General features: G+C 34.3%; 1 protein-coding gene across 11 annotated transcripts in view; it reads right to left on the reverse strand.

The window, feature by feature from the left end:
* LOC115219354 (filaggrin) overlaps positions 1 to 22,678 on the reverse strand; it is a 255,873-nt gene that overhangs the window by 11,481 nt on the left and 221,714 nt on the right. For 3 of the 11 annotated variants that reach the window (XR_005001934.1, XR_005001932.1, XM_036509049.1), the window contains 2 exons: positions 18,173 to 18,235; positions 1 to 161 (listed from right to left, as the gene is read on the reverse strand). The exon at positions 1 to 161 is cut by the window's left edge and continues 24 nt beyond it. The exons of 7 other annotated variants lie outside the window; for them this stretch is intronic. Coding sequence is in view for 1 of the 4 variants with exons in the window: in XM_036509049.1 (XP_036364942.1) it covers positions 1 to 161; positions 18,173 to 18,235 (224 nt within the window). In the remaining 3 variants the exon portion in view is untranslated. The remainder of the gene's footprint in view (positions 162 to 18,172; positions 18,236 to 22,678) is intronic. One more of the 11 variants, XR_005001933.1, reaches the window with a different exon arrangement.

The raw sequence follows: 22,678 nt of genomic DNA on the forward strand, positions 1-22,678 counted from the left end.
CGGTTGTTGCTGTTGTATTGTTGTTGCCCATCATGACCGAGTCGTTTGAAGACTGGTCGCCACCACCAACACTGACACTACCTCCAAGACTGCCACCTCCAGCTACAGGCACCAGATGGCGTTGGAGTTTGTGTTTGTTTGCCAACGGACAACCTGATGCACTGAAAACAAAAGGAAACAAAAAAAAAAAAGACAAACATAAATGTAAGAAGAGAGATTTTAGAGTGTGAAAGGTGAGGTTAAAGGTCAAAGAAATAAGAGGTTTGGGAAACCGGTGGTGTGTATGTTTGTGTGTGTGTGTGCGTGCGCACATGTATATGAATGTGTATTTGTTTTGTGTCTAATCTTTATGATGATAATCCTTATCTATTATAGGCACAAGACCTGAAATTTTGTGGGGAGTTGGGAGTCATAATTCGATTATATCAACTCCAGGTGTTCAGCTGGCATTTGTTATATTGACCCCGAAAGGCTGCAAGGTGAAGTCGGCCTTGGAGGAATTTGAACACAGAATGTTAAGCTGAAAGAAATGCCACTAAGGCATTTTGTCCGACATGCTTACAGTTCCGCCAACTCCCCACCTCAGGGTCAATAATAATAATAATAATAATAATAATAATAATAATAATAATAATAATAATAATAATGAAAATGAAAAAGAATGATGATGATGATGATAGTGTTGTGAATATCTACAAGGATGATCACAATAATGATGTTAAAAATGATGAAGATGATAGTATTGATAATGTTGTTAGTGTTGTTGATGATGATGATGATGATGATGATGATGATGAAGATAATTATGAGGAGGAAGAGGAGGAGGATGGTGATGGTGACGGGGATGATGGTGATTATGCCAACAACGTTGATGATGATGATGATGATGACGACAAGGACGACAAAGATGATGAGGAGAATGAGGATGATGATGATGATGAGGGAGGGGAGGAAGAGGTGGACGGTGATGGTGATGGTGATTATGCCAGCAACGATGATGATAATGATGATGATGATGATTCAGTCTGACAGATGGGGCAGTGCCCATTGCATCTGTAGCTTTCTCTGAAACTGGTAAAACTGATACCGGCTAACCCTTCTGATACTAGGCTGCCTGAGACCACCACTGCTTCTATGATACTAACTTTTTTAAAGTGATCTAAATTTTAAATGTTCCACTAACTTAATGAGAAAGTTGGTTTGCTAAATTCTTCAAACATTTTAAAAATTGATCAAAATAACACTGTATTACAACAGGAGTATGGTAACGAAAGGGTTAAAGTGATCTAAATTAAAATTTATAAAAGTTCCATGTTAATTTGCTCCAAATTCTAGCTTAATGACGAAGTTTGTTTCCTAAATTCTTGATTATTTTAAAAGATTAATTGGAACAATATCAGTGTATTTCAACATGAATATGGTAACAAAAGGGTTGAAGTGACCTACATTAGAATCTATAAAAATTTCATGTTAATTTGTTCCAAATACTAGTTTGATGATAACAGAGTTAGTTTATTAATTCTTCAATATTTTAAAAATTAATTGAAACACTGGTGGTCAAGCATGACCTTCGATCGTTGGGCCTCACAGAGGCAATGACAAAAGATCAAGACCTCTGGAGATATGCTATGACTGCGAAGACCTGACAAATGAAGTGAGTTCATGGCTTGCAGGATGGCCTGCTGTGCTTACCTTGCATCGTAGGTTGACCTGCTGTGCTTGAGAAGACCTATTGAGTCAAGTACATCAGCATCAAAATAAAAATCAAATGGAAATTGTAGTTGTGATACCCATGCTAGTGGCATGTAAAAAGCACCATCCAAACGTGGCTGATGCCAGTGCCGCCTTGACTGGCGTCCGTGCCGGTGGCATGTAAAATGCATCAACCGATCATGGCTGTTGCCAGCCTCCTCTGGCTCCTGTGCTGGTGGCATGTAAAAAGCACCATCCGAATGTGGCTGATGCCAGTGCCACCTTGACTGGTGTCCGTGCCGGTGGCACGTAAAAAGCACCAACCAATCATGGCCATTGCCAACCTCCTCTGGCCCCTGTGCTGGTGGCACATAAAAAGCACCCACAACATTCACGGAGTGGTTGGCATTAGGAAGGGCATCCAGCTGTAGAAACACTGCCAGACCAGACAGGAGCCTGGTGCAGCTGCCTGGCTTCCCAGACCCCGGTTGAACCGTCCAACCCATGCTAGCATAGAAAACGGACGTTAAATGATGATGATGATGACTGGCAGCATCTCGAAACAAGAATGTGGTGATGAAAGGATTAATGTTCTAATTGAATATCTGTGAAGTGATGGCTGTGGGGTTAAAAATCAGAGGCATGAGAGAATTTCAGAGGGTTGATGAATTAAGAAGAAAAGTCTTGATGTAGAGGATAGCAGGTGTAGAGGACAGAATATGGGTGATGAAAAGAAGAGAGACACAATTGTGAATGTCTGAGCAGGGATGGTATGATACCAGACAGCTACAAAGAGCAGATGCCATTGTAATAGCTAATGGTAGTTGAAAAAGTAGAGCAAGGAGACAGCTCATCTGAGGAACAAGATGCTGGAGAGTGTTTGCAATGATTCACTTTGTGCAAATAAACTGGGAGGCCTTCACAGTAGTGGTGGTGATGGTGGGGGGTGGTGTTTATGTGTTTTAGAATGTTTCTATTGGGTACGAATACTTCAAGTGGACACTGTGTCTTTTCTGAAACCCGCACCCTAAAATCTCATGTAATAGCTAGCACCAATCAATTATGGCCACTAAGGTGTAAGCCTATGTTAAATAACACTGTGTAACAAGATTTTAATTTTCTTTTTGTGTCTAAGATCACTAAGTGTTATTTCCTATTTTTTTCTATCTAGAAATCAAAGGAAATGGCTACTATTCCCTTCAAACTTTGCTTTTGTGACCTGGATATCAGTGTTTTCTAACTGACCTTTTTTCCATTACATTTCAGACAGATTCAGTGCTGAGTTACAAAAGTAGAATTTTCAAGAACTTTCTAGAAATTTCTAAAAGTTTCAACAATTTTTAGAACTTTCTGGCAAGTCTATTAAATACAGGGATCATAAACTCATCAGTCCAGTTTACTTCTAGCTGTCCAAGTGGAGACAAGTTTGAGGATGATGATGTTGATGATGATGTTGATGATGATGAGGTAGAAGAGGAGGTCATGGAAGAAGAGGTGGAGGAGCTGGAAGATGAGGATGATTATGATGAGGAAGCAGCAATGTAGTTTTGTGATGATGATGATGGAGTAACTATTAATTGCTATTTGATATCAATGATGATGATAATGATCCTTTTTCCTGCGTAACATTGTCAGTGCATTTACAATAAACATTCAGAGATGTTCACTGATTGGGAATTAATCAATACATGCATCAATGTCACGCATCACTGCACACACCAATTGCAGACAATGCTGTAAACATCACTGCACATCTACTCATCTGAAAACCATTAATGCATGACTGGTGTACACATGTAATGCACACATAACTGCACATCTCAATGTTACCATCAATGCATGCATGCATGCATGAACACAACCATGCATGCACCAATGCAAACATTTATGCATGCATCAATGCACACTTTGCACATATCACTGTAAACATCATCTTAAGTATCATTACACGTGTTAACAACACATATCTTAATACATGTTAGGCGCAGGAATGGCTGTGTGGTAAGTAGCTTGTTTACCAACCACATGGTTCCGGGTTCAGTCCCACTGCGTGGCACCTTGGGCAAGTGTCTTCTACTATAGCTTCGGGCCGACCAAAGCCTTGTGAGTGAATTTGGTAGACGGAAACTGAAAGAAGCCCGTCGTATATATGTATATATATATATATATACATGTATGTGTGTCTGTGTTTGTCCCCTTAGCATTGCTTGACAACCGATGCTAGTGTGTTTATGTCCCCGTCATTTGGCGGTTCGGCAAAAGAGACCGATAGAATAAATACTGGGCTTACAAAGAATAAGTCCCGGGGTCGAGTTGCTCGACTAAAGGCGGTGCTCCAGCATGGCCGCAGTCAAATGACTGAAACAAGTAAAAGAGTAAAAGAGTAAAGAGTACACACTGAAGCATGCATCAAAGTGCACATCAATTTGCACATCAGTGCATGCATCAATGCACACTTCAATGCATGCACCCATGTAAACACTGGTACTTAATTTATTGACCCCGAAAGGATAATAGGCAAAGTTGACCTCGGCGGAATTTGAACTCAGAATGTGGTGATGGGTGAAATACCACACAGCGTTTCATCCAGCATGCGAACGACTCTGCCAGATCGGCACCTTCTTATATAATAATAATAATAATAATAATGATAATCCTTTCTACTGAGGGCACAAAGCCTCAAATTTTGGGGGAGGGGACTAGTCGATTACATCGACCCCAGCGTTTCACTGGTACTTAATTTATCAACCCCGAAAGAATGAAAGGCAAAGTTGACCACGGTGGAATTTGAACTCAGAATGTAGTGACAGGCAAACTACCAATAAGCATTTCATCCAGTATGCTAATGATTCTGCCAGCTTGTCGCCTTCTTATATAATAATAATAATAATAATAATAATAATAATAATAATAATAATAATAATAATTATACAAGTAATTTTATTAACCCTGAAAGGATGAGAGACAAAGTTTACCCTGGCAGCATATGAATGCCTTCATGGGTTTAGTCAAAGAAATCAAATCCCATTCCTTATTTTTATAGTTTGGTACTTATTCTATCAGTCTTTTTTTGGTCAGACTGCTGAATTAAGGAGATGTAAATAAACCAACACTGGTTGCGAAGTGGTCAAGTGGACAAACACAAACACACACATACATATACATGTACACAAGAACACACACATATAAACACACGCATGCATATACACATATGCATTCATATATATGCATACACACACACATATAAATATACACATGATAAGATGCCACATAGATTCCACTAAATTCACTCAAAAGGCATTGGTCAGCCAAAGGCAATAGTAGACAACACTTGCCTAAAGTGGCATATGGTGGGATTGAACCAGAAACTACATGGTTACAAAGTGAGCTTCTTAATTACCTAAATTCCACCAAATTTACTCATAAGACATTGGCTAGCCTAGGGCGATAGCAGACAAAACTTGCCCAAGGTGCCCTGTGGTGGGACTGAACTCAAAACCCCATGGCTGCAAAGCAAGCTTCTTAACCACATAGGCCTGCCAACATCTACAAGCCATGTCTGTGCTTACATACTTTAGAATTGTGGGGAGGGGCAGGGACCAACCAACAAAAAACACCAACAACAGCAAATGAAAAAACACCACATAGAAAAAACTCAGAAAATAAAATTTGTAGCAAACAACCAGAGTTGTACTAAACCAACAAATGGAATAGATAAGAAAATAAATTTTAAAAAAAATATTCAAAAATCAACAGAGAACAGAATATTTTTTAAAACATTGGTGAAAAAATATGTAAAATAAAAGTGAAATATAATCATTGAAAATAACAAAATTTCTAAAAATACAAATATGAAAATAGAGAAACGGATCCTTTTCTAGTACTACTACTACTACTACTACTACTACCACCACCACCACCACCACCACCACTACTACTACTACTACTCTACCACCATCACTACCACTACTATTGCTACTGCTATCAATACCAATACCAGCAGCAGCACCACCACCACCGCCACTACCACCAGCATCACTATTTGAGAGTAGAGGAGGTGGGGTTAGTTGGTTACATTGGACCCCAGTGCGCAGCTGTTATTTATTTTATCAAGGATGAAAGGCACAGTTGACCACAGTGGGATTTGAACTCGGAATGTAAAGAGCCAGAAAAAATGCAGCTAAGCATTCTGTCTGATGCTTTAACGATTCTGCCAGTTCTGGCCATGCTGGAGCATCACCTTTAGTCGAGCAAATTGACCCCAGGACTTATTCTTTGTGAGCCTTGAACTTATTCTATCGGTCTCTTTTGCCGAACTGCTAAGTTACGGGGACGTAAACACACCAACATCGGTTGTCAAGCAATGTTGATGGGGCAAACATATACACACACATACATACATGTATATGACAGGCTTCTTCCAGCTTCCGTCTACCAAATCCACTCACAAGGCATTGGTTGGCCTAACGCTATAGTAGAAGACATTTGCCCAAGGTGCCATGCAGTGGGACTGAACCCGGAACCATGTGGTTCGTAAGCAAGCTACTTACCACACAGCCACTCCTACGACTTGAAAAAAAAGAAACAATAATAATAATGATGATGATTTCAAATTTTTGCCACAAGGATTTGAACTCATAATAAAAAGGCTTGGAATTAATACAGCAAGAAATTTCTTTCTAGTGTATGTTCTAATTGTTTTGACACCTGATAACTATACTTAAATTTATTTCTAACACAAGAACAAGCCCATGAAATTTGGGTAGGGATGGGGTGGGGTTTGCGTTAGTCTTAGCAACTTTTGCTAAGTGGCAGTGGCACAAAAAAAAAAAAACAGAAAAAGAAAAAAAAAAATGCACCCAGTACACTCTGTGAAGTTGGATGGCTTTAGGAAGAGCATCCAGCCATAGAAACCGTGCGAAAGCCGACGATGAGACTTGATGCAGCCATGCAACTCATTGGATCATTTCAAACTGTCCAATGGACGTTAAACGGTGATGATGACAATGATAATGAACATGATGGTGGTGGTGGCGGCGGAGGTGGTGATGATGGTGATGATGGTGATGATGATGATGATGATGATGGTGATGATGATGATGATTCCTGCACTTGATAGGGTACTTTATTTTGATAACCACGGATGGCAAAGCCAGCCTCAGTTGTGTATTTGAACACAAAACATTAATAAAGAAAAAAAAAACAGAGCATAAGTAACAGCAGTTGCTGCCACTGCTGCTGCTACTGCTACTGCTATTACTACTACCACTACCACTACTACTACTACTACTACTACTACTACTACTACTACTAGTATTACTACTAGTGATAACAGCAAAGTATGACAGAGAACACAAACAGAAATTGACAAAAAAATGCAAAAATTATTACATTGAATTTTAGAAAAAAGAACTGCATTCACTTAATTGGGTATTTATTTGTGTGTATGCGTGTTTATATGTACATTGTGTTTGTGTATATGTGTGTGTGAGAATGTGTATGAATACACATACATGTGTCAATAGATATACATATATGCATATACATATCTAAGCTACATATCCATAAATCTGTGCATGCATATGTCGGTTTGTGTAAATATTCATAACTACATGCATACTTATACATACATATGTTCACAAATATATATATATTTCTACAAAGCTATATATATATACTTATATATATATATATATATATATATATATATATATATATATATATATATATATGATAGATCGCTAGCCACTACACATTCATTATTTTCTCTCCCTGTTTCTTTCTGTGAAAGAGCATAGGCTCGAAATGTTAAAGACTTTTTCACTTCCCAAGCATTAAACTAATATATCTGTTTGTTGTCTACACCACCTCTCTTCGTCTTTTGTTTTTTTTTTTGTGAATTCTCCCCCTATATATGGACAGACTGATGCATATATATATATAAATATGGACAGACAGATGCATATCCATAGGTATGTGTTTGTACACATATATATGATTGTATGTATGTATATATATATATATATATGTGTGTGCGTGTGTGTGTGTGTGGTGTGTGTGTGTGTGTATGTGTGAGTGTGTGTGTGTAAATGTCAAACAATGAAATGAGTGCTCAGCACTGCATTGGTGGATATATTATTTCTTTATTTGTGAATTAAGGCTACCATTAGTTTCATGTTAAGAAAAGTAGGGAAATAACCTAGGGTCTTAACAATTTTTGAAGCCAATCACATAGAAACAGGTGTTCACCTCCATTTTGGAAACTGTATCCAAAATAAAGGCAAACACCTTTCTCTATGTGATCGGCTTCAAACATTGTTAAGACATGAGCATATTTTCCTACTTTCCCTACATGAAACCAATGGTAGCCTTAATCTAGAAATAAAGAAATATAATTATAAAGAATATAAAGTTTTGAATGGTACAACAATGCACTATAATACAGACAATGGGCTATATATATATATATATATATATACCTGTTGTAATTTAGTAATCTATAGTCTGATAATATTTCGGAATAAAATTCCTTCTTCAGACATTCTTAGATGCAGCGACTCCATCTAAGAATATCTGAAGAAAGAATTTTATTCCGAAATATTATCAGATTATAGATGACTAAATTACAAGAGGTATATATATATATATATATATAGCCCATTGTTTGTATTATAGAGCATTGTTGTACTGTTTAAAACTTTTTATTCTTTACAAACAATACATAATGCTTCAAGCGAACTACAATACTCTCCTAAATATAATTATATATATATATACGTACGTACACATACATCTAAGGTGGTATCAAAAAGCTCTTGGACTACTTATGTTTCTTATTTCTTTATTGCCCACAAGAGGCTAAACATAGAGGGGACAAACAAGGAATTAAGTTGATTAGATCGACCCCAGTGTGTAACTGGTACTTAATTTATCGACCCCAAAGGGATGAGAGGCAAAGTCGACCTCAGTGGAGTTTGAACTTAGAATGTAAAGACAGACGAAATACCGCTAAGCATTTCGCCCGGGATGCTAAAATTTCTTATTTCTTTATTGCCCGTAAGGGGCTAAACAACGACAGACAAAGGGAATAAGTCGAATACATCAACCCCAGTGCATAACTGGTACTTAATTTCTCGACCCAAAAGGATGAAAGGCAAAGTTGACCTTGGCGGAATTTGAACTCAGAACATAACTGCAGACAAAATACCACTAAGCATTTCAGCCGGCATGCAAACATTTCTGCCAGCTCACCGCATTAACTACTTATGCTTCTTGATCTCAGCAACGGTGACCTGTGAGCAGCACTTTAATCTTGGGGAAGAGATGAAAGTCTGCCGGTACTAAATCTGGCAAACAGGGTGAGTACGGAAATGATACCATGCTGTTTTGACGAAAATCTCACAAGTGAGGTGTCAGGTGTCAGAGTGCATTCTTTGCACTCCACCGATCCAATCACTTTTGCCAAATGTCCCCCCACAAACACTTCAAAATGCCACAGTAGAACAATTGATTGATGGTCTGGCCCTGGGGGATGAATTCTCGATGCATAATACCACGGATGTCAAAAAAACAAAAAAAACGATGAGCAGGTTCTTGAATGAACATGCAGGTCTGTTGTCAGTTTTTGAAACACACATGTCACTTGAAACATTGCATAAGACCCATTGCCTCGTCGCCGTAATCTTGCTGAAGTATGCTCAATATCTCTGTAGCAGACTTTGCAAGTTTAAGGCAAAAATCACGTGGGATCTTTGTTCCTATCCATGACAAAATAGCAGACTACAGTATATATATATGTGATCACGAAAACACAAATTTCACGACTTGCGAAGTAAACACAGCAACATCACTCAAGCACACTGCCTGATAAAGCTCACTGCTAGCTCTCACTGGACACTCTCTTTTGCTTGTTTCAGTCATTTGACTGTGGCCATGCTGGAGCACTGCCTTTAGTCAAGCAAATCGACCCCAGGACTTATTCTTTGTAAGCCTAGTACTTATTCTATTGGTCTCTTTTGCTGAGCTGCTAACTTACGGGGATGTAAACATACCAGCATCAGTTGTCAAGCGATGTTGGGGGGAACAAACACAGACACACAAACATATACGCACACATATACATATATATATACATATATATGCGACGGGCTTCCTTTAGTTTCCGTCTACCAAATCCACTCACAAAGTTTTGGTCGGCCTGAGGCTGTAGTAGAAGACTCTTGCCCAAGATGCCATGCAGTGGGACTGAACCCGGAACCATGCACTGCATACTTATTATATTGGTTTCTTCTTGCTGAACAGCTAGCTTACAGGGATGTATACAAACCAATACCAGTTGTCAAGCAGTGGTCAGGGGACAAACACAAAGAAACACACACACATGACAAGCTTCTTTTCAGTTTCCATCTACCAAATGCACTTACAATGCTTTGGTCAACCTGTGGTTATAGCTGAAGTTACTTGCCCAAAGGGCCAAGCAGCGGGACTGAACCTGGAACATGTGGTTGGGAAGCAAATTTCTTACCACAAGTCACACACATGATATATATATATATATATATATATATAAAACTCCATCTGTCTATGTACATCTATATCTATATATATGTAAATCAAAATAAGCAACAAGGATATCAGGAGGTAATGCAGTACAATCGTTTCAAGCAACCCTATTTTATTGAACAATGCAATCATTACATCAATTTAAATGCAGAGCAATCTTCAGCTGCATAAAGACATAGAATTTAATTAAATTAAAACAGATGGACACATTAGTATAATTTTATCTAATTTGATCAAATTCTATGTCTTTATGCAGCTGAGGATTGCTCTGCATTTAAATTGATGTAATGATTGCATTGTTCAATTAAATGGAGATGCTTGAAACAATCGTACTGTATTACCTCTGGATATCTTTGTTGCTTATTTTGATTTTAATCCCGTATTTTGAAATTGTTTGGATAATACCATACTAAGTTCTGGTGCCTCAACTTAGGTACCATATTCATCTGAATCTAAATTTTTGCTGAACTTGTCTATATATATATGTATGTATTTATGTGTGTATGTTTGTTCATGTGCATATCTTTTGGTTTGTATTTCCATCTAACTGCTTGATGATGTGTTGGTTTGTTTGCATCCTTGTAATTTAGAGGTTTTGGTAAAATGAAACCAATGAAACAAAACTTTTCAAACTAAAAACTAGAGTCAAATGTCAAGCTAATCAACAAAAACCCTTTAAGGTGATGCTCCAGTATGACCACAGTGCAATGATTGAAGCAATTAAAAGAATAAAAGTATAATATAGTTATAGTATATTCTTTATCAATATCAGCCAGAGGGCTGTGGCCATGCTGGGGCTCTGTCATGTAACTAAATTTTAGTTTCAAATCTTAGTTCTAAATTTTCCACCCAATCAAAATTATTTCAAAATTCTTGCAAATCAGGAAGTTTCAGGTATTGGATGGCGACCATGCTGGGGCACTTAATTGAAGGGTTTTGATTGAATGAATTGACACCAGTCTCATACTTATTCTCTAGTCCAATTTTGCAGAAATGCTAAGTTATGGGGTTGGAAACAAACCAACACCAGCTGTCAGGCAGTGTGTGTGTGAGGGTGTGTGTCTGTGTGCGTGCGATAAAGAGAGACATAAAGGCACATAAATACAGACATTACACACACACACACACACCCATATATATATATATATGTGATAGGCCTCCAAATACTTTACATGTACTATGTGGCTTATAAATATATATATATATATGTGTGTAAAACTACAGATACCTATATATATATTGCATATATATATATTTGTGTGTGTGTGTACATATATATATACATATACACACACATATATATGTGTGTGTATCAAACGCACTACCTCATGATTGAGAGCCATGTGCCTATATATAAAATATATATATACATATGTGTGTGTATATATGCATATATCTATATGTACATAAATATGTTTGTGGGTCTGTACATATATATATACATATACACACACACATATATATATGTGTGTGTATCAAATGCACTACCTCATGATTGAGAGCCATGTGCCTATATATATATATAAAATATATATATACATATATACACATGTGTGTATATATGCATATATCTGTATGTTCATAAATATGTTTGTGGGTGTGTACATATATATATATATACATATATACGCACATATATATATGTGTATATATATATATATGTGTGTGTATCAACCGCACTACCTCATGATTGAGAGCCATGTGCCTATATATATATATAAAATATATAGGCACGAGCATGGCTGTGTGGTTAGAGAGCTTGCTTCCTAGCTACATGGTTTTGGGTTCAGTTCCACTGTGTGGCACTTTGGGCAGGTGTCTTCCGCTATAGCCCCGAGTCGACCGAAGCTTTGTGATTGAATTCGGTATGTCGAAGTTATTGCCGTGTGTGTATGTGTGCGTATAGCTTCTCAGTGCCTCTCTGAACGCGAGAGAGGGATATATACACATTTGTGTGTATATATGCATATATCTGTATGTACATAAATATGTTTCCGGGTGTGTACATATATATATATATATATGTGTGTGTGTGTATTTGTGTGAGTGTGTCTGTAAGTGTGTGTGTATATTGTGTATAGAAATAGTGTGATGAAGACAAACTAGCTGAAACTTCAAAGTCAGTCAACCTTTTCCTTGTAATGTATTCAAAATGTATTGAGTAATCCTTTGGCTAAATGTTTAATTGTTTTTATATATTACGGAGATGTACTTGCATAGCACGTGACTTGATCTGAGATCGTATGCTGAAACAAAAACAATTGCAGCGCAGAAGGTGTTTATAAGCCATTTAAGAAACACACAAAAACCGTTAGATTCACTTCAAGATTTAAATTTAATTTGTCAAAATATTTTCATTGCTTTGCAGCATGGAATTTTGTCAGTGAACAGGTTGTGGTCATAAAGCGATGAAAATATTTTGGCAAATTAAATTTAAATGTTGAAGTGAATCTAACGACTTTTGTGTGTTTTTAAATGGCTTATAAACATCTTTCACACTGCAAGTGTTTTATATATAAATTGATATATAAGGAAAAACAAATATATGTACATATATATATATATCATGATTGACCGTTGGCTCCCACACGCATTTTTTCCTCTCCTTGTATCTTTTCTGTGTATCTTTCTGTCGAAGAGCGTAGGCTCGAAACGTAAAAGACTTGTTCTACTTCTATTCCTGAGCGCCATACTAATGCATTTGCTTGTTTGTACTCCACCTGCTTTTGTCTTTTGTTTATTTTCGTAAACCTTCCCGTTATATATATATATATATATATATATATATAAAACATACAAGATGAGATGAACAAGAATAATTTGGTGACAACTGGGAAGTCAGTTGACAGCAGGGAAAGATGGCATGAAGGACCTGTTGGGCCAGCCACCTGACTTTTGAACTTTTTCCTTGTTATGAACAAGATGAAGCATATCCCCAGAGGATCTTGAGAGGTGGTTGAGGGGAGGATGAGATCCCTAACAGGATAGACTGATGGAATATGATTCACTAAATGGAAAAAGGACAACGAAGACTGTGGCAAAAGATGCAAGAACTTTCGTGGCATGAAAGTGCATCAGGCTTGGGATGAAATGCCTGGAGAATGAGAATCAGGCACAATGTACAGGACCGTATCCTGGTGAGACAAAAAAGGGAACAAGGCTAGGACTTATCCTATAGTGCCAAGTCCTTCACTGTCCATGTATCCCTGATTCCATGCAAAGTGTTGCAGTAGATCGAACAGCCTGACAAAAGTTAGCGGAAGAAAAAGAAAGGGCTAATAAATTCCATCACTGAAGCTGCAAAGAAAGCAACTAGATGGATTCGGATATAGAGATCTGTTGCAACTGGAATGCATGCTGGGACCTGATCAACCCCAGCTGGGTCAATGGGGTGAGGGGGGTCTGATGTTGTAAGATGTGAAACATTCTGAGACACCCAAAAGCATCACTGCCAACACATCCCACTAAATCTATCAAAGCTCTCTTATGTATACATATAAGATACATGTTATATATATAAGTATATATATATATATACATATATATATACTTGTGTGTGTATATATATGTATATATACTTGTATATAAAAGTGTTTATATATATATATATACTTGTATATAAAAGTGTTTATATATATATATATATATATATATATATATATATGTATATATATATATATATATATATATATATATATACATATATATATATATATATATTTATATACATATATGTGCATGTCTGTGTATGTTGTACGTCTGTATGTAAATATATATATTCATTTATGTTTATATGCATATATACATACACACTCACACACGCATATATAGTTAAGTTAAGTTAATTTTTTGGCTCAAAAAGCAAAAGCAAGGCCATATATATATATATATAAAGATAGAGATACCTACAGAAAGAAAAAGAGACAGTGAGAGAGAGAGAGAGAGAGAGAGAGTGAGAGAGTGAGAGATGCACATATCTGAGTATATTCATCATTAAAATTTCTAGTCAACAACAACAGCAACAAAGATGACAACATCTCTAAACACTACTACAACTAGTGCTAATACGAATAATAATAATAATAATAATAATAATAATAATAATAATAATAATAATAATGATAATAATAACAACAGTATAAATTTGGACTAAAATGATAAGGTAGATATGGAGTATCTAAGTAGAATCAAAACACAGATGATTCTAGAAGTGATAAATTCAGTTATCTTCACAGACATGTGTGGGCATACATCTGCACACACACACACATGACGGTTTTCTTTCAGTTTCAGTCTACCAAATTAATTCACAAAAATTTGGTAGGCCCGAGGCTATAGTAGAAGACACTCGCCCAAGGTGCCACACAGTTGTACTGAACCCAGAACCATGTGGTTGTGAAACAAGCTTCCTACAACACAGCCATACATGTATGTATGAATATATATATATATATATATATATATATATATTATATATATATATATATAAAAATAACAATAGAGTAATAAGAAATTATTATTACCAGTGACTTAGCACAAAAACGAATTAGTCATTAGACTATATATTATTCACATAGAAATACAATAAGAGGCTTCCAAATAGGAAAGTCTTGTGCTAGAATATTTCTTTGTTGGAAATAGTTAGAAACCATGGTCTGGGAAATAATTGAGATGGTAAACGTTTTTAATTTTCATTCCTTTCGAGAATTTATCCTTATTTGGTGGTTTGAGTTTTCTACTGCTCTTTCTAGCACAAGGCTTTCCTATTTGGAAGCCTCCTATTGTATATATATATATATATATATATATATATATATATATACATATAAATTAACATATATATATACACATCCCACCTATCTAATTATACACATACATACCTACATACATATACACACACTTATATGTAAGTATGAATGCATTTGTGAAAATTTGTATGTGTATGCATGTGTATCAGTAAATACATATCTGTAAATATAATATATATATATATATATATATATATATATATTATATATATATGTATATATATATGTTAGGGAGTATAACTCCAACTTACAGGGAAAAATTCAATTCAGTATTAAATCAAATTTCACAATATAAATATATGATATAAAGAACATGGCGAGTGTGAACACAGAAAAAAATCTATTTATTTATATAATTGACAAATTCATGTTGCCTATGCACGTTTCAATTTCTCACCTTCATTCATATTTTACAATTGAAATTGCATTATGAATTTAAAAGGTAAAAATCTCTTCAGGGCAAAATTGATATATATTCATATATATCCTAAATGATGGTGAGTTCCTTACTGACTGAATAGCAATGTGTGTGTGTGAGAGAGAGAGAGCATGTGTGTATTTGGATTCCATTCTAAAAATAACTAGAGGTTAAAGTACGATCTCAGTGGACAATGGCTAGTTGCAATCCTGAAGAACTAGGTCATATTAATATTCACCCTTATTGGAATTTAGATCTGTTTTTTTTTAGAGGCTGGCTGCCACTGTTCTCCCTACTCACTTGTCAAAGGAATAAAAAATAAAACTATATATATTAGTAAGTATCCAAATTAATATATTTATTTAACTTCTACTTATTTAATTGAGAGAATTCCAATTTTTATTACAAATCTGTAATTCTATGCAACAAGTAAATACACATCTAAAGTCTGCCATTCCATTGTCCTTAAAGATGACAACCATGTGTTTATCTGTACTAAGCTTATCTTATTTTCACCTACACACTGGATATCATGCTGGACCACTGAAATCTACAAGTTTTCTTCACTGTCTCTCTGTTTATTTTCTCTTATTCCTTTTTGTTGAAGAGCGTAGGCTCGGAACGTAAAAGACCTTTCCATTTTACCAAGCATCAAACTAATACACTTTCTTGTTGTTTATACACCTGTCTTCGTCTTGTGTTTTTCTATAAATTTCAACTATGTGTATATATATATATATATATATATATATATATATACAGGCACTTCACACTCAGAGGCAAATGCATGTGAGTATATGTATATGTATGTATATATATATGAAATCTTTGGTAGAGTGAACATAATAGATTTCAAAACATGACCATCTATCTATCTATCTATCTATCATCTGTGTGTATATTATATATATATATATATATATATATATATATATATATATTATATATATTATTATATTATTATTATTATTATTATTAATATTATTATTATTATTATATTATTATTATATTATTATTATTATTATTATTAATATTCATAAGTTACGTAGGGATTCAAAGGTTAAGAGTTTCATGCCTCACACTTATCAAACACTTTCATTACTCTGACGCACAAAAACCATCTGCTGATTAAAAGTTAAAAATAATACATATTCATACATACACATATACATACACACACACATATATATATATATATGTATGTATATATCTGTATATATATATGTATGTATGTATGTATGTATGTATGTATGTATGTATGTATGTATGTATGTATGTGTGTATGTAAGTATGTATGTATGCATGTATGTATGTATGTATATAAGTATGTACAACATAAAACACAGACACATATGAAATTTCAGCAATAATTTTGATATACATCCTTTTGCTTGAACGGTTATAGTGCGAGAAATTCATGCAGGTACCTAGATTTTCTCACGAGGGAGGTGATTGTCTCAAAGTGTGTAGGATGCATCCAAGAGGTTTCTCTAAGCATTGCATTACAAATTTGGGTATCTACATATCTATATCTATCTACATAAATATACGTGTGTGAATGTACACATATATATATATACATATACATATATATGTATATGTATATGTATATATATATATAATATATATATATATATATAGATATATATATATATATATATATATATATTATATATATACATATATATATATGTATATATTACATATATATAATGTATATATATTATATATATACATACATAGAAACACACACACAGACAGGTATATGCTCTATATGTACATACACACACATGCTAACATGCATACACAAACATACACATGCATACACATACATACATGTGTTGGTGCATCAATCTCTATAAAAAAATCTATGTATGCACATGTGTGTATGTATGTATGTGTGTATATATATATATAATATATATATATATATATATATATATAATATATATATATATACATATACATATATATGTATATGTATATATATATATATATATATATATATATATATATATGACGGTGTGCTGGAAATTCCTGGCTTTAAGGGTAATGCGAAAGACCGGGTTGGTGGTTCAACCTTCTGAGTGCTTTTACAAGGCTTAGATAAACTTAAGGACCATTGCAATAAGTGTGTGAATCTGAGAGGGGAATATGTTGATTAAGATCATAATTAACTGATCCTCCTGTATTTTCTCTTATCCAAAGCCAGGAACTTTTCAGCACCCCATATTAAATATGTGTGTGTGTATGTATGTCTGCATGCATGTGTGTATGTGTATGTGTATGTGTGTGTGTATATAAATACATATGTGCATATGACTGTGTGCATGACAGTATGTATGCTTATTTGTGTATGTGCATTTATGACGAAATGTTTTACGTATGTATATATGTCAATGTATCCATATATATATATATGTGTGTGTGTTGGCAAGTCCAAATTACGCGTGCAAATGTGTATGTACAGAAAATACTCAGACTTCAAATGACACACTAAACCAACTAAATATACAAAGAAATAATATGAACGATAATAATAGTAAATAATAATAATAATAATAATGATAAGAAGAAGAAAATGAAATCAAAATAATAATAATAATAATAATAATAGTAAAAAAAAAACACAACGGAAACGCAAACTAAAGAGAAACTGTGCGCTGATGTGTGGATGTCAAAAAAAAAATACCTCCGATGAGTCAAATATTTGCCGGTCACATGACCTGACCCGTCACATCCTGGTATAGGGCATCTACAAACAAAACGGTAGGTAGTAGCGTTAAGAGAAAAAAAAAAATTTTGTCACATCACGATAGTTTTCTTTCTTTTATATATGCATACATATATACATATGTGTGTGTATATATATTTATATATATGTGTGTATATATATATATGCATAAGTACATGTATCGATGCATAAGTATAGTATGCATATATGTATATATATATATACACAAACATATCTATATATACATATATATATGTATTTATGCATGTATGCATATATTATGTACTTACATACACACACATATATAAGTATATATAAATGCATATATATATATATTATATACATATATATATATACATGTGTGTACACACACACACACACACACATATATATATGGATGTGTGTGTATATTTATATATATGCATGTGCATGCATATGTATTCTGTAATTTTAAATGTTTTTCAATTTTATACATACATATATATATATATATATGAATAATCATGCACTATGCATATGCATACATATATATATGTGTGTATACATATGCATATATATATATATATATATATATATATATGTGTATATATTTATATATATATATGCATACATATACACACATATATATGTGTATATATACATATACATGTATACATACATACATGCATATATATAAATATATATTTACAGAAACTATTGCTCACTCCGTACCCTAAAACCTCTCTGCTGTTTCACAGGAAATGAAATATACAATATTTTAAAATATATATATTTAATAAATTTTTCAGGTGTGTGTATATCTGTGAATAAAGACTCTGTTTGAATATATATAGAATATATATATATATATATATTATATAGATATATATATATATATATAGATATATATATATATATATATATATACACACACACACATATATATACATACATACATACACACACACACACATATATATCATATATATATATATATATATATACATATATATATATATATATACATATATATATATGCAGGCATGTGCACACTTACACACAAACACATATATGTATATATGAGGGCGTTTGTGTCTGTTTTGTTCAAAATTCCAAAATTATTATGTTTATGTATACATATATACAAATTTAATATATTTGTCCATATTTATGAGTGTGTTTGTGCATTCATGATATGCAGGCGTTTATATGCCCAGATGTAAATGTATATATGTATATGTGTGTGTGTGTGTGTGTGTGTGTGAATGCAAATGACACTAAATACATTATAGCAACTGTATATACAAAATTTAAATTCAGTGTTAAAAATAGTAGCATAGACAATACATGAAAATGCCATTTAATGTGTATGCGTGTATATATGCATGTATACATGTATTTATATATGTATGTATATATACATGCATGCATCTATCTATCTGTCTGTCTGTCTATCTATCTATCTATCAATCTAACTGTCTATCTATGCTCACATTTATATACATGTACATATATACATCGATGTATGTATTATATATATATATATATATATATATATACACACATACATATACATATGCACATATATACATACACACACACTTACACATATAAACATACTATATTCCCATACCTGCATTACACATATGCTTTGTGCATACACACACATTATTATATACACACAGGTGTGTATGCATGCACATGTGTGTATGTGTGTGCATGAATCTGTGTGTGTGTGTGTGTTTACATGAATGTGTCTGTGTATGCATGCATATATGTGTGTATGCATATGCTCTTATATAAAATACAAACCAAAGCAGTGTTTAAACCATTCCTTTTTAACCTGCCTTCTCAATAGCATTGCTATTGCTAAACTGACATATTTCTGCTCTCTTTCTCTCTCTCTCACACACACATAAATAAAGGCATCCACCATCATATTAAAATACCCAATCATACACCCACTAACACAGTCATTATATGCAAATGCAGCTAATTCCATTTAACAACAACAAAAATATTGATATTAGTACTCCAGAAGGTGGCGAGCTGGCAGAAATGTTAGCACACTGGGCGAAATGCTTAGTGGTATTTTGTCTGCCTTTACGTTCTGAGTTCAAGTTCTGCCGAGGTCAACTTTGCTTTTCATCATTTCAGGGTCAATAACTTAAGTACCAGTTGCATACTACGGTTGACTAGCTCTTCTGCCCAAAATTTCAGGCCTTGTGCCTAGAGTAGAAAACGATATTAGTACCCCAGAGTGTGGCGAGCTGGCAGAATTATTAGCATACCGGGCTAACTGCCTAGTGGTATTTTGTCTGCCGTTATGTTCTGAGTTCAAATTCAGCTGAGGTCGAATTTACCTTTCATCTTTTTGGGGTTGATAAATTAAGTATCAGTTAAGCACTGGGGTCGATGTAATCGACTTAATCCATTTTTCCGTCCTTGTTTGTCCCCTTGTGGGCAATAAAGACATTGACAATAGTACTCCAGTAAGGTGGTAGGTTAGCAGAATAGTTAGCATAAAGGACAATATGCTTAGTGATAGTTTGTCTTTACACTCAAGCCTCCAATGCTCCTGAGGTCAACTTTGCCTTCCATCCTTTCACAGTCAATAAAATATGTACAAGTCAAATACTGAGGTTAATGTATTCGACTTACCCCAAATCCCAAAATTGCTGGCCTTGTGCCAAAATTTGGAGCCGATATTAGTATCGGTAGTTACCCACTAGAAGCACTAAAGGAGTTATTGCTGGTATTTTTGGGTTATCCTTGGATCAAAGCCTGATCTGGCAGACCAATAATTATAGACATTCCATCCTTGAAGACCCTGCATTTTGTTTTCACATTATCTATTTACAGTAATATTATCTAATGTGTTCTTCCATATTCAAGACATCAGGTGGTGACTTGCAAAAAATTTTACTCCTATTTCTAGCATCTTAACCTCTCACATAGGGGTTTACTAATAGGCCATAATGAGGGCTTAAAATTTTGACACAAGGCCAGCAATTTTAGGGGCTGGGTGTAAGTTGATTATATTGACCTCAGTGTTCAACTGGTGCTGATATTATCGACCTCAAAATGATGAAGGACAAAGTTAATCTTGGTAGGATTTGAGCTCAGAATGTCTGAAGAAATGTTGCTCAGCATTTTGTCCAATGTACTAATGATTCTGCCAGATTGCCACTAATTACAAGGGCCCAATAATGATAATGTTGTTTATTGACCCCAGGATACTCCATGATGAAAACAACCAGGGGTCTTCCTGACATGACCTGTCATAGTAACATTAGGACTCTATTGTTCAATGTATCTTCTATCAAACTTCTTTATACCCATGACAGAGATTTCCAGAATATTCTGCGATCTACAGCCATTGCATGATGGGGCAAGTGAGAAGTCACAATTAGGGGGCAGATTCTGGAGGACTCAAAATTATCTTTAACCTATTATGACTGTTGATTGTGGTGGAGGATTGTGAGGGCACAGGCAAACTAAAGAATAGACCTAGTGTTTCCTGTGACTTATAAAAGGTGAGTAAATTAAGATGAAGTGGGAGTCTCTCTACTGGGTGTTATAGAGTTTTTAACAGTATGTATGTACATATGTGTGTGTGTCAGTGTATGCATGTGTGTAGTCTGCAGAAAATTCACCTCACCCCGACCATATATATATATATATATATATATATATATATATATAAATGAGGAAAGGTGATCAAGTAATTATAGGTGTAAGACATACTTTTAGGTGATATGTTACATATTTTTACGGAATGTAAACTAATCTTTACAGCTGTTTCAAATGTTGAATGATTTGTTAGTGTTATAATGCATATCATGCAAGGCAACATTACTCAATAACATATAAGGAAACATGATATCAAGACAACGAATCTTAATATATGAGTGATTTCATGTGACAAACACAGAACATTCTCTTCAGAAGGGTAATGAGAAATAAGATAACATGGGAAACAATAAATAAAGGATAGGTTCTTTTTCCTTTCAATATCTTGCTCTCTATACAGTTTATCATTACCTCTCCTACTACACCTTCAAACCATTTTCGTCCTTTTTCTCCTTCCGTATTTTTGTTCCAATTTCCTCTACTCCATTTCACTCTTTGTCTAGCAAACATATTTACTTTTCCCTGCCTTGTATTTTCTCTCTTTTCCCCTCTCCTTCTATATATCTCCCACAATAATCTTCCCTGTACACATTGTATCACTATTCATCTAATTTCTCAATTCCAATATTTATGAGAAATATTATCTATCCTTCTATATTTACCATTACACTTCTGCAGAGAATGTTCCATATTTTTGTCACATGAAGAGGTACCCATACATTAAAATTCAAGTGTGTTTATAATATGATTGCTTATATACTTTTGAGTATTACTGTTCCATAACGTACAACTTGTACATCTATTTACGTAATATGCATCACAATTTCAATCATTCACCACGTATTTGAAACA

This window comes from Octopus sinensis, linkage group LG14 (genome assembly GCF_006345805.1).
Source record: "Octopus sinensis linkage group LG14, ASM634580v1, whole genome shotgun sequence".
Classification (NCBI taxonomy): domain Eukaryota; kingdom Metazoa; phylum Mollusca; class Cephalopoda; order Octopoda; family Octopodidae; genus Octopus; species Octopus sinensis.